The sequence below is a fragment of the Lithobates pipiens genome, unplaced genomic scaffold (assembly GCF_037356315.1).
Source record: "Lithobates pipiens isolate NorthernLeopardFrog02 unplaced genomic scaffold, aLitPip1_a1.2 Scaffold_16, whole genome shotgun sequence".
Taxonomy (NCBI): Eukaryota; Metazoa; Chordata; class Amphibia; order Anura; family Ranidae; genus Lithobates; species Lithobates pipiens.
The window spans coordinates 346,853,187-346,872,568 of NW_027507748.1; the positions used below are offsets into that span (position 1 = coordinate 346,853,187).

Below are 19,382 nucleotides of genomic sequence, written 5' to 3' on the forward strand. Positions count from 1 at the left end.
TCCAAAGCGGGCCTCAAACCAATATGACCAATTAGATAGGATCTGAAAGGATAATTATACAGGACTGGGTCAGCCAAACTGCATTCCAAATCACAAGATTATAATAGACTCGGAGAATCCAGAATTTGGTAATGTCTGAAAATAATCACAGATCAAATAAAAATTTAGGAAAGCGTTGCAATAAGTCATAACTGTAAACCAGAGCTATTATGCAACATTTTATCATTGGCAAAACACTTTAAGAATTGAAAGCATAGTATATACTTATAGTGAGAATGCCTCTGTAAATACTCACTATAGTAAAACAGGCATATAAAATTAGATTTTGGTACTGTTTGAAAATAATTGTAGAACCATAGCTATTATGCTGCATTTTATAATGGTTAAAAACACTCCAAATTTCTAAAACATAGTTTTATAGTGAGCATGACCCCATCAATGCCTGGAATTATCTACCGTATATACTCGAGTATAGGCCGACCCGAATATAAGCCGAGGCCCCCAATTTACCCCCAAAAAAACTGGCAAACTTATTGACTCGTGTATAAGCCGAGGGTGAGACATGCCTGTCCATCCCTGTGTGTGTGTCCGTCCATCCCTGTGTGTCCGTCCATCCCTGTGTGTCCGTCCATCCCTGTGTGTCCGTCCATCCCTGTGTGTCCGTCCATCCATCCCTGTGTGTGTGTGTGTCCATCCATCCATCCATCCCTGTGTGTGTGTGTCTCCATCCATCCATCCATCCATCCCTGTGTGTGTGTGTCTCCATCCATCCATCCATCCATCCATCCCTGTGTGTGTGTGTCTCCATCCATCCATCCATCCATCCCTGTGTGTGTCTCCATCCATGTGTGTGTGTGTGTGTGTGTGTGTGTGTGTGTGTGTGTGTGTGTGTGTGTGTGTGTGTGTGTGTGTGTGTGTGTGTCCAGCCTACCTTTGTCCCGAGCCTCCGTCCCGTGCCTTGCCTCCTTGCCTCCGTCCCGTGCCGTGCCTTGCCTCCTTGCATCCGTCCCGTGTCGTGCCTTGCCTTGCCCCCGTCCCGTCCCGTCCCGTGCCGTGCCGTCCCGTGCCCTCTTCGTCGGCGGCCATTGTAAAGTTCAAAAGCTGCGCCGCCGCCTTCGCCTGTGATAGGCGGAACACTGAATTTCCCAGCAGCCTGTGTTCCGCCTATCACAGACGTCGTATCATCCTCGTCCGTAGTACGAGGATGATACGACGTCCGTGATAGGCGGAACACAGGCTGCTGGGAAATTCAGTGTTCCGCCTATCACAGGCGAAGGCGGAGCCGGAGGCGCGGCTTTTGAATAGAATGGCCGCTGTCTGTCTGCTCGACACGCTGATCGAGCGGGCAGACAGCGATGACTCGAGTATAAGCCGAGGGGGGCACTTTCAGCCTCAAAAAAGAGGCTGAAAATCTCGGCTTATACTCGAGTATATACGGTACTTGTCTACTGGAGCTTTTTTTTTGTTTTTGATTTTTAAATTTTTTTGCACACGTTATAATCTAACGTGCCGTGAACTTGTCTTGCATACAAACGGTACACAATTGTCGGCCAACAAACATGAACGTAGTAACGTTCATATTCAGTAATGTGAATTTAAGCTCTTGAGTGCCACCCTTTGGGAACTTTCTGCTAATGTCGTGTTTGGTGAGCATTGATTCCGAGCATGCGTGTTTGTACTTTGGACTTTTGTGTGACTGACTTGTGTACACACAATAAGAAAATCTGACAACAGACTGTTGTCCACCGAAAATTTACTAGCCTGACATCCAACATTTGTTGGCGGAAAGTTGATCAACAATTGTCTGATGGAGCGTACTAATGGTCGGATTTTAGGCAAACAATCTGTCATAATTCCCGGATGAAAATCTGATCGTGTGTACGAGGCTTTAAGCCTTTTGTCAGAAGGGCGTTAGGCCAAACTTGTCTTGCATACACACGGCACACAATTATTGGCCAACAAATACGAACGTAGTGACGTACTATGTTGTTTTTCAGCTCTTTATCGCCACCCTTTGGGCTTCTTCTGCTAATTTCATGTTAGTAGAAGTTTGGTGAGTGTTGATTCGTGCTTTTCATTTCACGTTTTCATTTTGCGTTTTCAGTTAGTTTCTGGATGGCAGTTCGCCGTCCAGCCATGTTGTGGAATCGGAGGAGATAACGTGTTATTTATTATTGGCCTTGGAGTTATTGCTTTGACCCAAGTCCAGTCCAGGAACAGGGGGAGGAGAAGTGCTTGGACCAAAAATTGGTTGCTTTATTTATCGTGACCAATTATGTCATATGCCTTTGCTGCGGGAGCGCCAGGAAAATAATCCAGATGATTTTCGCAATTATCTACAGACGACGGACCCCTGCTTTCATCAACTCTTGCCATTGTTGACCCCCTATATTAAGAAACAGGACACATGCATGAGGCTTTTATTTTATTTTTTGGTTGAATAATAATGATTTGATTTGGTGCATTTTCTATATTTTTGGATGCATAGAATGCACTTTTTGGTTAAGTTCCATTGGCAGATAGCATGTCTAATTTTATTTGTTTTATTTTTTTAATGCACAATAAAAAAATGTGGAGAATAATATTTAGCTATGTGTTTTACTTAAAATTACAGTTTGGGAGTAGGCAGTTACATTTAAAAAATACAATGTAAAATTGACAAGGGACACCAACATAGTTGTATCTTTGAGCTTAAAAACTACGGGATAATGTGTTGTGGTAACTTGCCCAAAAAAAAAAGCATAATAATATTATTCTTGATATCACTAGAAAAAAAAAGCCTTTGAAAATTCGTTTGCAATAATTCCATCAGTATCACCTGCAAAGCAGCTTCATTATTGTCCCATTCAAGAAGAAGAGAATGTGCGCTGCATTTCGAGATTTCATAATTTGCCACGTCACAAATGTTAATTCTCCATTACGAACGCTAGTTTACAAGACCGACCGCTTCTCACTCGTCTTTGCTTCCGAGCATGTATGTTTGTACTTTGGTCTTTTGTCTGACGGACATGAGTACACACGCTCGGAAAATCCGACAACAGATATTTGTCCGGGGAAAATTTTAAAACCTGCTATCTAACATTTGTCCGTGGAAAATCCGACAACAGCCTGTCATCATACATTTCCCGACAGAAAATCCGATCGTATGTACCAGGATTTAGAAACAAACAAGTACAGGCCCAGTGTGTGTGTGTGCGTGTGGGTGTGTGTATGCGAGTGGGAGCGGGTTGTCATTATGCTTGAGAAACAATGCTAGGCTTGTGTTTTCTGCCATTATGCCCCAGAGCAGTGGACTGGTTTTTCTGTTTTACATAGAGAGTATTTAGGTACAGCAGCTTTCATCAGATGATATCATATCAGATGCAATCATATTTTTAAAATACATACATAAGCTTTCCCTTGAAGAACTTAGCTTTCCAAACTAATTTAAAATATATAGTCACCTATTTATTTTTACATTCAGCTAAAGCTACGCTATCCTTCTTCAAAGACCAATAAATCTATTTTAATTAGAACAGCATTCAATGCCAGAGAGGATTAGTGCCTATGTAATTCTATCACACTATACAAACATGCATAAATATTTGCCATTTGATCTGCTTGGTTAGGTAGCAGAAATGGCGGTGGTGGTGGTGGTGGTGGTGGTGGTGTCGTGGGGGGTTGGGGGTTCGTATTTTTCTTAACGTTAACAATATTAGCGTGGGGATAAATATCTGACAACTGTTTTTCACATTCTTCACCTTAGAATTTCAAAGTTCACACAAAGAATGATATGGAAAATTCTTGCTGTCTGCAGTGATACGGCTTATATTAATATGAGTGCATTGGTAGCATTAATCAAGGGTAAGCAGTAGTCATGAAACTTTAATGATTATTAACCTCTTGACCTCTGCAAGATTTTCCCCCCTTCATGACCAGGCCATTATTTGCGATACAGCATTGCGTTGCTTTAACTGAAAATTGCGTGATCATGTGTCACTGTACCCAAATAAAATGGATATAATTTTTCCCCCCACAAATAAATATTTTTTGTGGTGGTATTTGACCACTACATTTTTTTTTAATATGAAAAACAGCACTCTCCTCCCTCCCATGACGCTCTGTTTGCCAGAATTAAAGACGTGGAGCTAATGGAAAAAATGACAGTTAGATTACAGGATAGGCTGGAATCGCACAATAAGGTCTGGGAGCTGTGGCACCGCCGGGAGGACCCGCCCTGAACCGATGGTTGAGCTACTACTCTACCTTATCATCTCCTCTTTACTCACTTTCTCTTTCAAACTCTCTTTCTCCTCCTATCCTCTTAAGCCCCATACACACTATCAGATTTTCTGCAGATATTTTCCTTCAGATTTACCAAAACCATATAATATGAGGTTAAACCTTAGAAGTTTCAATTTGTATGCAATCAGGCAGGCCCTTGCACTACATGGTTTTGGTAAATATGAAGACAAAAATCAGCAGAAAATCTGATATTGTATATGGGGCTTTACTTTCTCTTTTGTGTTTTTTTTTTCCCATACCCCATAGGCTCTTACTTAACCTTTGGCAAACCTTAACTACTAATTTACAGTTCATAGTATGACATAACAATGATCTTGCTCCACCTACTGCTAAAGTGTTTGTATTTGCTATATACCAGTGTTCTGTTTTTTTTTTTTTTGTCTTATTACCTGCTGTGACAACTAATAAAACTGTTATTTAAAGAAAAAAAAAAAACTAGAGTCACCAGGTATAAACGACTACTTACTGTTACTGGCAACTACTTCGATCTTTGCTCTCTTGCACAACTTTGACCATAACTTTCAAGTTTGTTTCAAATACATGGCTTCCTGCTGGGCACTGTAGTATTTTTTCCTGCTGAACTCTATGTCACTACTGTGTCCTGTTTTTTATTTGCAAAGTTTGCTTGAAAGGGTATAGCAGTGTGCAGAGGGTTCATCCAGTATTTGTAGTGCTAATGTGGTCACACCCCTTTAGCACCTGGTAGATTATATGCATGTGCAAGCTATTGGGATCTGAGCACAGGTATGTCTTGTTTCCACTGTAGTGACTTAGAGCTTAGTGCAAGGAACCACAGCATACGGTAGAAGACCAGACATCCAACACACACAGAAGTGTTGGATACAAGTGGCAGCCATGGCTCTGCCAGAGAGTGACATTAGAATCACCACCTGCTATTTTGTGACAAGTGCAGTGACTTACCTAAATGGTTAGACTCAAAAACTGTAGTGAAAAAAGAATATCCACTGCAATCAAAATATTTAAAACTCCAGGTCCAAAAAAAGCATAGTACACTAATAGCAATAATATAGATAAACCAGCTATCAATGCCTCTTCCTCCAGTTATAGATTGAGTGATGTTACTACTTCACTATGTTGCCCTTATTGGGAGAGTCGGAGAGGTATATATGCAACTGAAATAAAGAGACTAATATTTTTTTTTAACCACTTTCAGACCGGACCATTTTGCTGGTAAATGACCAGAGGTCTTTTTACACTTTGGCACTGCGCTGCTTTAACTGGTAATTGCGCGGTCATGCAATGTTGTACCCAAACAAAATTTGCGTCCTTTTCTTCCCACAAATAGAGCTTTCTTTTGATGGTATTTGATTGCCTCTGCGATTTTTATTTTTTGCGATATAAACGTAAAAAGACCGCAAATTTTGAAAAAAAATGATATTTTCTACTTTTTGTTATTAGAAAAATCCAATAAACTCAATTTTAGTCATACATTTAGGCCAAAATGTATTCAGCCACATGTCTTTGGTAAAAAAAAAGTCAATAATTGTATATTTATTGGTTTGCGCAAAAGTTGTCACATCTACAAACTAAGGTACGTTTTCTGGAATTTACGCAGCTTTTAGTTTACGACTGCCTATCTCATTTCTTGAGGTGCTAAAATGGCAGGGCAGTACAAAACCCCCCCAAATGACCCCATTTTGGAAAGTAGACCCCCTAAGGAAATTGATAAGAGGCATGTTGAGCCCATTGAATATTTTATTTTTTTGCCTCAAGCGATTGAATAATGACAAAAAAAAATTTTTTTTTTTTTTTTTACACAAAGTTGTCACTAAATGATATACTGCTCACACATGCTATGGGCGTATGTGAAATGACACCCCAAAATAAATTCTGCTGCTTCTCCTGAGTACGGGGATACCACATATGTGGGACTTTTTGGGAGCCTAGCCGCGTACGGGGCCCCGAAAACCAAGCACCGCCTTCAGGCTTTCTAAGGGCGTAAATTTTTGAGTTCACTTCTCACTACCTATTACAGTTTTGAAGGCCATAAAATGCCAAGATGGCACAAAACCCCCACAAATGACCCCATTTTAGAAAGTAGACACCCCAAGCTATTTGCTGAGAGGCATGTTGAGTTCATGGAATATTTTATATTTTGCCACAAGTTGCGGGAAAATTACAAACTTTTTTTTTTTTTTTTTTCACAAAGTTGTCACTAAATGATATATTGCTCACACATGCCATGGGCATATGTGAAATGACACCCCAAAATAAATTCTGCTGCTTCTCCTGAGTACGGGGATACCACATATGTGGGACTTTTTGGGAGCCTAGCCGCGTACGGGGCCCCGAAATCCAAGCACCGCCTTCAGGCTTTCTAAGGGCGTAAATATTTGACTTCACTCCTCACTACCTATTACAGTTTTGAAGGCCATAAAATGCCAAGATGGCACAAAACCCCCACAAATGACCCCATTTTAGAAAGTAGACACCCCAAGCTATTTGCTGAGAGGCATGTTGAGTCCATGGAATATTTTATATTTTGCCACAAGTTGCGGGAAAATTACAAACTTTTTTTTTTTTTTTTTTTTTTCCACAAAGTTGTCACTAAATGATATATTGCTCACGCATGCCATGGGCATATGTGAAATGACACCCCAAAATAAATTCTGCTGCTTCTCCTGAGTACGGGGATACCACATATGTGGGACTTTTTGGGAGCCTAGCCGCGTACCGGGCCCCGAAAACCAAGCACCGCCTTCAGGCTTTCTAAGGGCGTTACAGTTTTGAAGGCCATAAAATGCCAAGATGGCACAAACCCCCCCCAAATGACCCCATTTTGGAAAGTAGACACCCCTAAATTTAGGGGTACACTAGTGAGACTAGGTAATAAATGGCGGGTGCCCTGAAACTATAAAAAAATAACTAACCAACCAGCGTCACCTGTAACAGTTATATGGTGATCACTGGTGAAAGGGTTAACTAGGGGGCAATCAGGGGGCTTTATGCGGTAGTATATGGGGGTCCCTGGCGCTATAAAAAGCTGCGGCGAACCTAAATACCTACCTGCCTAACTAGCGTCACCTGTGACACTAATACAGCGATCAGAAAAACGATCGCTTATTAGGCTGGGTTCACACTGGAGCGATGCGGGAACGCCACGAATGCGCGGCGGGTTCCCGCATCGCATGCCTCCCGGCGGCAGTTCACACTGCCCTATGCGAACTGCTGGGAGTGTCAGTGAAATGTTACTGACACCCCCAGATCAGTTCGCATATCGCAGTGCGATCTGCAAACTCGGATCGCATGGTGTGAACACCCATGCGATCCGATTCTGCTGCGGGCCAAAAAAAGGGTCCCGTGCGAATTTGCGGCGGGTGCGGCGAATGGCTGAACTCGAATCGCACAGAGATCGGATGTGATTTGCACTGCAGTGCGGTGCGAATCACATCCGTTCTCAAACCGCTGCAATCTGAACCCAGCCTTAGTGACACTGGCGACGGGGGGTGATCACGGGGTTAAACCTTTATTGGGGGGGTTAGGGGGGTACCTTAGAACTAAAGGGGGCTAACCCTAACTGCCCTAACAGTTATTAGTCACAAATGACACCCGCCGGGTGATCAGGGGGTTAAACCTTTATTAGGTAATAAATGGCGGGTGCCCTGAAACTATAAAAAAATAACTAACCAACCAGCGTCACCTGTAACAGTTATATGGTGATCACTGGTGAAAGGGTTAACTAGGGGGCAATCAGGGGGCTTTATGCGGTAGTATATGGGGGTCCCTGGCGCTATAAAAAGCTGCGGCGAACCTAAATACCTACCTGCCTAACTAGCGTCACCTGTGACACTAATACGGCGATCAGAAAAATGATCGCTTATTAGGCTGGGTTCACACTGGAGCGATGCGGAAACGCCGCGAATCCGCGGCGGGTTCCCGCATCGCATGCCTCCCGGCGGCAGTTCACACTGCCCTATGCGAACTGCTGGGAGTGTCAGTGAAATGTTACTGACACCCCCAGATCAGTTCGCATATCGCAGTGCGATCTGCAAACTCGGATCGCATGGTGTGAACACCCATGCGATCCGATTCTGCTGCGGGCCAAAAAAAGGGTCCCGTGCGAATTTGCGGCGGGTGCGGCGGGTGTGGCGGGTGCGGCGGGTGCGGCGAATGGCTGAACTCGAATCGCACAGAGATCGGATGTGATTTGCACTGCAGTGCGGTGCGAATCACATTCGTTCTCATAAACCGCTGCAATGTGAACCCAGCCTTAGTGACACTGGCGACGGGGGGTGATCACGGGGTTAAACCTTTATTGGGGGGGTTAGGGGGGTACATTAGAACTAAAGGGGGCTAACTCTAACTGCCCTAACAGTTATTACAGTCACAAATGACACCAATGCAAAAAAAAAAAAAAAAAATGACATTGGTGTCACTGTGACTGGGGGGCAGGGGTAATTGGGGGGGTGATCGGGGGGTAAAGGGGGGGTGTGAGTGTGCCTGGCATGTTCTACTGTGTGTGTAGAGTGTTGGTGCAACTCACCGATCCGCTCTCCTCCGTGTCGGAACGGAAAATACCGACACGGAGGAGAGAATACATCACTTCCTCTCCTGTGTTTACATTACAGGAGAGGAAGTGATGTCACCGGGGATTTCCATTCGTCGAGAGCGATCGCGAGGGGGTGGCCATGAATGAATGGCCGCCCCCTCATCCCGGATCGCTCTCGAAGAAATGCCGACCGCCGCAGGCACCGGGGGGGGGCCCGATCGGGCCCCCCACCCGCGGGCAGGCAGGGACTTATATATACGCCCATATGCCTGCCCGTGCCATTCTGCCGACGTATATCGTCGTGCGGCGGTCGGCAAGTGGTTAAATAGCAAGAAGAAAGCGATATGTAAATGGAGGAACAACAATTCTATATTTCACGTGGACTGATGTCCTTTCATTTTTAGAGTAATCTATTGTTCCAAAGAATTGCAAATGGTCATTAATGATCAGGTATGGTAAATGTTCATATTAGTATAATCCTTTTTATATATGTATTTTGTATTTCAATAAGCATTGCCAATTCTAGTGAGATGAAGTGTATTCATTTTGTAATTGCTCACCGTGTTAAAACCAGACCAATTTTGGTATACCGGGAAAGGCAAAAGCCATAAAACCACAAAGAACTGAGAACAGAAACTGACCTTGTTCTAAATTTCTTTTTCATTGTTGAAGTTCCCATTTCAAACTTTCGTTTCTTCTGCTCAGATTCTTCTTCTTCTGCATAAGAATATGTGATTCTCTTTTCCATCCTAAATCCACAAGTCTAGTGAAAAAAGACAAATCCATGACAGTTCATATCTGCCTGTTTCTGTTTCAGAGCTGTTTATAACTGTCTTGACAAAATAACTGCATGCAAAATACATATGCCAAAATCTGATCTGTGCAGGATTACCCATTCACACCGTAGCACTTACTCTGAATGAAGTGTAAGAAATGTAGCAGAGTGCCTCACATGCAGACTCAGATCTCTTCAAAATGTAGCTAAAGATAAAAACATAAAAATCAGCACAAGGGACAGTAAGGATGATGTGTCCCTTGTGTTAACGCTTCTCTTTCAGTAGAAATCCTTATCTGTCCTACTCTAAACCCACTGCCATAATCTTCCGGTGCAGCAGGGTTTAATACAACTAAAGGCCAGTCAGGAGCTCTCATGAAGAGAGCTTAACTATGCCTACCCTTTTCTGCCAGATCCGTCTGTAGCACCACCCCTGAAGGAGCCACTTAAAGCGGGAGTAAACCCAGTTTCAAAAAACACTTACATTCCCGGCATGCCGGAAATGCTAACTTTCACATTGGTTGTGCTCTCAACCAAACTTTCAAACCATCCAATGGCTGGTGTAATAACTGATCACATGTGCAGCATTATGGCAGTTGAAGAATTATTAGAGGCCAAGATGGCAGCTTCCTTGACTGAAAACGATAGGAGGGTTTACTTCCACTTTAAGTATATTTGGTTCTGTGCTCTGGCTCTCAACCCCCAAGAACAGTCTCAGCTCCTCTGGCACACCTATTAGACAATGTCACTGCAGCACAACAGTAAATAGAGACAAATGGTAGCTGAATAGAAAGTATTCATATTGGTCATAGAACAACAGTAATAACAACACAGAGGATTTTTTTTTTAAAAACTCTCATATAAACAGTATATCTTTAAAGGCACAGGCAGGTTATAAAGTTAACGCAGTTTAACCACTTCAAATGACTCAGGTATAGCCTATGTGCTCATGCATAAAGGGGGAACAGAGGTGGCTTGATGTAAGCCAGTCTATCTACCTGAAATGCTGAAATCACAGGACTGGGCTTTATAAACATAACACCATATACGACAATATTAGCTTTAGTATGGAAGTTAGAGTTCCTCCTTAATGAGTGTAAGTACTTCTGAGTTCCTGAGTATAAGTGTCACTGAGTTCCTGAGTATACAGAGCAGAGATATGGAAATCTGCACATTATATATTTCCAATATCTTCAGCTATCTCTTTGTGGGTGCACTTCAGGCACAGTATTCTGTTTATACTGTGCTCTACTGCAGAGCTCTGACTCAAAATACACATTGTTTCTGCCTTGTAGGGAGGGGGGGGGGGTGTTCTAGTGATGTACGTAAAGATATGCAACGTTGTCAGTGTCTCTGTGTATCTGTACGATGGCCAAGTGCCCGCTCACCATTCTTGTAACCAAGGCCCAAAGGAGATGCTCTGTCAGGCTCTTCAGGTTGCCCGACTGGCTACCCCACAATTGGATTGTCCGACACCTTCAGGAATGCGCCTGGAGATGCACCCAGAATCCCTCTCTGGTAGAATGTTTGTGACCGGCCGTGGAACTGTGGCAGGAACAGGCACACCGACCCTGGATAGCAGCACCCCTCTCCAGTGTCCAGTCTTTTCTTTGCCTCATGGTCTCTCTCTGCTCCCAGGCAACCTTGTGGTGTTCTTTTTTTTCCTTTCTCCCTTCCTGGCATGCTAGGGTGTGTAACTTGCCCTGTAGAGATGAACATGGAGTCGCCTGCCTTCGGGACTACATGCCCCCAACTCCTTTGCTTCGGCTGCAGTGCTGTCCAAGCATTGGCTCTCTCCCTCTGCCAACGAAGAAGCAGGGGAGGGAAAAATCCCCCCACAGCTGTGACAGGCTCTGTTTCTCTCCTCAGACTGTTTGTGTCTCAGAGTCGCTCCCTGTGTCCCTGGCTGGCAGCTGCAGGATTTGCGGGGGGGGGGGGTGGGGGGGGACGTTACCTGCTACACGTCATTGACAGAAGTTGAACTACAGCTTCTATGAATGACACAGGATCGGTAAATTGAGGGAGCAGGACTATCAATTGTCTTCACATTCCCCCATCCCCTATTCATAGAAGCTGTAGTACAGAAGAGGAAGATTTCTACTGAAAGGAGAAGAGCACAAGGGACACATCACACTAACTTTATATATTATGTCCCTTGTGCTCATTTTTATGTTTTTTATTTTTATTTTTTTTTTATTATTTTATTTTTTATTTTTAGCTAAACTTGAGCTCATGATCATGCCAATCATCAGGAGTAAAATGCTCTGAAATTAAATCAATATTATCTATAAATTTGAGGTTTTTTGGTTATATTTTTTGTTGGTATATGTAAACACACACTTTCTCGGGCTGTACCTTATACCACTATAGCAATCAACATTATTCATTACTTCACTCACTCCCAAGTATACTTATCTCATTAATTAATAGTCTCATTTCACATGGTTTTATTTTTATATTCTTGCAGAGCAGTGTGGACTGTTTAACATACACTAAATTCACATGGTCGTGACATGGTCACCTGGTCTTCACTTGTTTGCTGTCTCACCATGAGCAATCGATTATATTCATAAATTTTTTATGAATGGATGAGTATTTTTATGTAACTGTAATGCTGATTATGTTTTACCTTATTCTGTATAATAATTATATATTCTTACAAGTGTATAATAGTATATGGTGTATATTTACTGATTGACATTCTCTATAACGTGACTTGTTATTATTAATAAATAATTTTATAAATGATTTGAATAAGGTATCCATTCAGTGACCTGCCTCACTCAAAGTCCCATTTCTTTCTTTTTTCTGGTGTTTAATACATATTAGGGATGGAGGCTTGCCACTGCCATAATCAGTTAGAGTTAGGTCGCATCAGGTCACATCCAATCATGTTGTCTAATTAGGGTAGAAGATACCCATTTTCCCAGCAACCTGCCACACCTTAACAAGAAAAATAGTCAACCACTCATCCATATTCAGATTTTCTTTATAACAAGCCACCTGTCTTTGAAACCTTTAATTATCATGTGTGTGTGTATGTATATATATATATATATATATATATATATATATATATATATATATATATATATATATATAGTCATATATTCTGGCATTTATTGAGACGTGAAGAAGAGGCATTAGACACAATATTTTGGATATAACTTCTCTCTTCGGGCCATGGATGGGCCCCCTTGCTGGGTGGAGGTGGGGGGTGATGGGGTGCCTTCTGACCCCGGGGCTGCAATGCACAGCAGTCTCTCCCCTTCCCCCACTATTCCCTTATACAAGTTGGGGGGCAAGGTTTTGCCTCCTATGCATTGGCATCATAATTGAATGCCCTGCTTAGTGCATTAACTTGCCTGAGCATTGAGCAGATTTCCTCTTCCCATCCAATTGGGGCTCATTATGTTTGTGGGCACACACCCTTTGCCAGGGATATAAGCTGCTCAGGCGGGCCAGCTGACCATTTCACCTGGACCATTTACACAAGTAGGATTTCAGGCTTGCTTAGGGTCACAGAACCACACAGAAGGTAATTAAGGTTTACTCATATTCATCACAACATCGCCTTGATTTTATTTTTTAGTTTTACATCATACAGCCAACGACTATTTGGTGGTTCTGTTTTTTGGTTATATTTTTTGTTGGTATATGTACACATACACTTTCTTGGGCTGTAGTTTTTCAGCTAAAACACCTCATACCATTATAGCAATCACTATTATTCATTACTTCACACACTCCCAGGTATAGGCTTATCTCATTAATTTTCTCATTTCACATGGTTTTATTTTTATACTCTGCAGAGCAGTGTGGACTGTTTAACATACACTAGATTTTCATGGTCGTGACATGGTCGCCTGGTCTTCACCTGTTTGCTGTCTCTGGTTTGGATGGGGCTCCCTACCTCAGCCCCGGGGGAGATGATCATCCTTGTCCCCTGTTTGGGAGCCACCTTTGGGCCGTATTGTAAGTTACACACCTTTATTTTGAGAGATTGTTCCCCATTTAAAGGCAATCCTCTATTTATAGATAATATTGATTTAGTTTCAGAGCATTTGATTGGCACAAGCCATGAAACGTGCGTCGAGTTACATTGAACTGCAGTGGCGGCTGGTGACGTTTTAGGATGGGGGGTGCCAGACCCCGCCCTTCCTTTTTGACCCCTCACATTTGGTGAAAATGGGCGTAGTTTCAGTGAAATAGTGGGCATGGCTCTAAGGTGGTGTGGTTAGTGTCTGAGATGAACGAGGGGCGGAGGGAGAGAGGGATGGAGGGACAGCAGGGACAGATCCTACACAACAATAGAAACATGTATATTCTAGAAAGTTTAACAATCAGCAGATAAAGATATTTCAAACACCTGGTGTTAGCACTTCAATCATCCCGGCACCATGGTTGTTATGGTGTCAGGATCATTAAAGAACATTATTTCTATTATAACATTGTAATATAAAATGAAATCATTCAACTCACCATAATGCAGAATCAGTGGGAGCCCTGAGCGTGTCACTAGCCAGATCGCCTGCCACCAGATGCCATCAGGTGTCCCCAGCGGAGTCCCTCCTAACATGCAGCCTGTGTCCCACCAAATGCAGCCTGTGTCACCATCAATTGCAGCAGCATGTGTCACCACCAAATTGCAGCAGCATGTGTCACCATCAATTGCAGCAGCATGTGTCACCACCAAATTGCAGCAGCATGTGTCACCACCAAATTACAGCAGCATGTGTCCCACCAAATTGCAGCAGCCTGTGTCACCACCAAATTGCAGCAGCATGTGTCACCACCAAATTGCAGCAGCATGTGTCCCACTAAATTGCAGCAGCATGTGCCACCACCAATTTGCAGCAGCATGTGTCACCACCAAATTGCAGCAGCATGTGTCACCACCAAATTGCAGCAGCATGTGGCAACACCAAATTGCATAAGCATGTGTCACCTTCAAATTGCAGCAGCATATGTCACCATCAAATTGCAGCAGCATGTGTCACTATCAAATTGCAGCAGCATGTGTCACCATCAATTGCAGCAGCATGTATCCCACCAAATTGCAGCAGCATGCGTCCCACCAAATTGCAGCAGCATGTGCCCCACCAAGTTGCAGCAGCATGTGTCACTATATATATATATATATATATATATATATTTTATTTTTTTTACATATTTTTTTGACTGCCTGGAGGGGGGGGGGGGGGGCGTCCCCCAGGTGCCCCTATGGACGAGCCGCCCCTGTGGAACTGATGTCTAGACAAGTTTCACCATGAGCAATCGATTATATTCATTGAATTTTTATGAATAGATGAATATTTTTATGTAACTGTAATGCTGATTATGTTTTACCTTATTCTGTATAATAATTATATATTCTTACAAGTGTATCATAGTATATTGTGTCCTATATTTACTTTACCATTTCTTTATTTTTTCTGCAGAATAATTGCAACATCTTTACTGCATACATTTCATTTTTTTGTCTAATTTGTCTAACGAATGTAGAGGAGAGATGGGTTTTCTTTAAGAGCATATTAAATAAGGGCATTAGCCAATGCATCCCATTGGATGCATCCCATCCATCCATGCTCAGCCATCCAATCCACCCCCATCCATAATTAGCCATACCCATCCATACTCAGCCATACCCAGCAATACCCAGCAATACTCAGCCGTACCTAGCCATATTCAGCCATACCCAGCCGTACTCAGTCGCACTCAGTCATACCCAGCCATACTCAGCCATACCCAGCCATCCCATCTATACCCAGCCATACTCAGCCATACCCATCCGAACTCAGCCGTACCCATCCGTATTCAGCCATACTCATTCATGCTCAGCCATCCCCATCCACGGCTCATCCATCCCCATTCATGGTCATCCATGCCACATCAGTTATCATCCATGCCACATCCATGCCACTACAGTGCCTCACAAATGTGTAATAGGTAGTCAAATAAGATTTGAAACTTATGCCCCTAGAACACCTGATGGTGCTCCCTGCATGTTGGGCCTCTGGCCAGGCTGTGGAAAAGTCTCCCACATGTGGTATCGCCATACTCAGAAGGAGTAGGAGAATCTATTTTGGGGTGTAATTTTTGGTATGTACATGCTATGTGTTAGAAACATTGTGTAAATGGACAATGTTGTGTAAAAAAAAATGCGTTTTAATTTTCTTTACACATTTTCCAAAAAAATTGTAGAAAAAAATGACATGTTCAAAAGACTCATTATGCTTCATAGATTATACATTGGGTTGTTTTCTTTCCAAAATGGGGTCATTTTTGGGGTGTTTCCATTGTCCTGGTGCTCCAGGGCCTTCAAAAGTGTAAGAGGTAGCCAAGAAATTATATGAGGGTGCTCCCTGCATGTTGCGCCTCTGTATGTGGCCATGCTGTGTAAAAGTCTCACACATGCGGTAACGCCATACTCAGGAGGAATAGTAGAATGTGTTTTGGGGTATAATTTGTGCTATGCATATGCTGTGTGTGAGAAATAATTGCTAATATAACAATTTTGTGAAAAGAATTGTGGGAAAAAATTAAAACTTCAAAAAACTCACCATGCCTCTAACGAATCACCTTGGAATGTCTACTTTCCAAAAAGGGGTAATTTGGGGGGTATTTGTACTTTACTGGCTTGTTAGGGTCTCAAGAAATGATATAGGCCGTCAGTACATCAGGTGTGATCAATTTTCAGAGATTGGCACCACAGCTTTTGGACTATAACTTTCACAAAGACCAAATAATATACACTGATTTTGGTTATTTTTACCAAAGATATGTAGCAGTATATATTTTGGCCAAAATATATGAAGAAAAATTACTAATTTGCAAAATTTGATAACAGAAACAAAGAAAAATGCATTTCTTTAACCAAATTTTCGCTCTTTTTTCTTTTATAGCGCAAAAAAACCCAAAAAACTGTGATTAAATACCACCAAAAGAACCCATGATTAAATACCACTAAAAGAAAGCTGTATTTGTGTGAAAAAAACTGACAAAAATTTCATATAGGTACAATGTTGCATGATTAAGTAATTGTCATTAAGAATGTGAGAGCACCGAAAGCTGAAAATTGGTCTGGTTAGAAAGGGGGTTTAAGTGCCCAGTGGGTAAGTGGTTAATTAAGATAAAATGTAAGAATTTTCTTTTTTAATTCCCTTGCAAATTGGAAAATCCCCTTGCTATGTGAACAGCCTAAAAATCCATGGGATTTCACCAAAATGTTGCCATTTTGGCAAAATGCATTGATATCAGTAGGAAAAACAAAATCAAGTTTTTATTTGTGTTTTTACCACTTCAACCCCGGAAGGTTTTACCCCCTAATTTTTTGTGATACAGCACTGCGTCATTTTAACTGACAACTGTGCGGTTGTGCGACAGTGTACCCAAATAAAATTGATGCCATTTTTTCCCCACAAATAGAGCTTTCTTTTGGTGGTATTTGATCACCTCTGCGGTTTGTATTTTTTGTGCTAGAAATAAAAAATGAATTAAAATTTTTTACTAGTAACATTGCGGCAGACTTTTTGGGAACCAGTGACTACACTAATCAGTGCTAAAATTATGCACTGTTACTGTACTAATAACACTGGCAGAGAAGGGGTTAACACCAGGGGCGATCAAAGGGTTAAGTGTGTCCCTAAGGGACACTTTCTAATGTGGGGGATGGACTTATTAGATGAACACAGTGATCTGTGTTCCTGATTAGCAGGAACACAAGATCACTGTGTTCATCTCTGACAGAACGGTGGTCTGCCTTGTTTACATTGGCAGACTGCCATTCTATCTCTCTGGGGAGTGATCGTGGATGGCCGTCGGACCTTCTGATTGGCTCCCCCTCTGGCCAACCAGCACCCACAGTATCTATTGCACGAAATTACGTACAGGCACATAGTTTCAAGCAATAGAGCTGCCCTGCTGTATATATATATATATATATATATATATATATATATATATATATGCAGTGGGAGGTCTTTAAGTGGTTAAAGCTCCTGAGGAGTGTTGATGCTCCTGCCAACTTTTCTAGATATGTTCTTTTGTAAAAAAATAATAAAAAAAAACAGCCCTGCATTTGTCATATTGCTGTATGCTTTGTTTTTCACATATTAAAAAAAGAAAGGAAAAAAAAGAAAAAAGAAAATAAATATATAAAAGTATCATTATACACATACTAATCAAATATATCAAAAGGTTAAAAATAAAATACAAAAAAAAAAGAAATAAAATAAAATAAACTAAACTAATCTGAATTCACCCCTCAAACAAACATACCCTATATATATATAAAAAGATATATATATTTTCCAGCAAATTCCCTCTGAGCAGCTGAAGAGCAAAAATAGTTTTGGTGCAATTTCATCATTACCAAGGTCAGTTTAGTCTAATTTATTCAGCTCAGACCTATTCACAAAAAAGTAATATTTTATTTCTTTTGGAAAAAGTCTCACATTCAGAAAGTTGAAATACAGCAGAATTGAATATGGCCCATAAAACACAATGCAATAAATGGCAAAAACTTTTTATCCTTTGAAAATGCTTCACAAATGTACTGTGTGTTGACTATAAAGACACAGAACACCCGAATAAGTCCTTATGCTCTTCATAATAGCAACGTTTATGGGATATTATAAGTAAATGTTATATGTAAGCTCAAGAAACCTTTTTCTGCTTTAAATACCCTGATTTTATGTCTTTTAATATGTGTTATGTTCTGCTTAGTAGATTATAAATATCCACATACTATCTTAATACTCTTTATACATTTATTCCCTAGCCCCCTATATTATAATTACTTCTATCAGTAAAACTTTGCTGTAGGGTATACAATAAATGTTCATTCTATAATAAATATGGTGCTGTATAGAAAAATATTAATAGTGCTAAATAAATAAATTGTACACACGTCCACATGTTTATAAAAATAAAAAGTCAAGTTGATATTACCATAAATCTGAAATATTCGCAGAAAAAAAATCAATTATACTTACAAATTTTGCAGTGACTGAAACTGTGTTCTGCTCAAGAGATAAGACCAATGTCCCCCTTCTGCAATACTGACAACTCCCAGAATAAGAGGCTAATTCTAAGCCTTACAGCTGCACTATGAAACGATGAGCCTCGTAAACTGTGATCCAAAACAATCTCTGGGCTCATTTCAACAAAAGTTTCAGAGCATACTCCATCTTCTATTTTATAACGGGATGAGAGAATACACTATGGGTATATAAATATACCAGGGATTAAGATGGATTTCAGAAAGGCCATTGGGAGGGGTTTGATCAACAGTGGAATAAATCCAGTACATTGACATTTAAAAAGAGAAATAACTTGCAATGTTAAAGTGTTATTGATTTATTCAAATAATTCTCATTGATGATATTGGTTTCTGCATCTTTAGTTGTACAGAATTTAGGTTCAATGACTAAAGCAGGCCATATATGAATAATAAAAATTAATCAATTCCCCCATCCACACATTTGATGTAAATGGGGGAATCCTTCTGTTGAGCTATTATATTCTGATGGCAGAATACAATAATCAGTGTTGCCGGTTATAGCTGGTGGCACTGGTCATTCGGGAAAATCCAGACAGTCTGGTTGTACACAAGTTGAGCTCATTCTCTGGCCCATACAGTGTGGATGAATGGTTTGTTTGTTCAACTTGAGCCAATTGTTACTCTATGGGGATGCAACATCTATACGAACACAGCCGCAGGTCCTAATTTGACAGGTGTGCATGTTAAATTAGGGCCTGCGGTTGTGTTCATACAGCTGCTGTGTGCCCATAGCGTAACATAGGCTGCCT

General features: G+C 41.4%; 1 protein-coding gene across 1 annotated transcript in view; it reads right to left on the bottom strand.

Moving 5' to 3' along the window:
- MYOM3 (myomesin 3) overlaps positions 1 to 18,752 on the bottom strand; it is a 207,045-nt gene extending 188,293 nt beyond the window's left edge. Inside the window, exons 1-2 of the mRNA XM_077481840.1 lie at positions 18,566 to 18,752; positions 9,436 to 9,557 (exon numbers count right to left, since the gene is read on the bottom strand). Of these exons, the coding sequence (XP_077337966.1) occupies positions 9,436 to 9,542 (107 nt within the window). The 5' untranslated portion in view covers positions 9,543 to 9,557; positions 18,566 to 18,752. The remainder of the gene's footprint in view (positions 1 to 9,435; positions 9,558 to 18,565) is intronic.
- Positions 18,753 to 19,382: the final 630 nt, after the last annotated feature.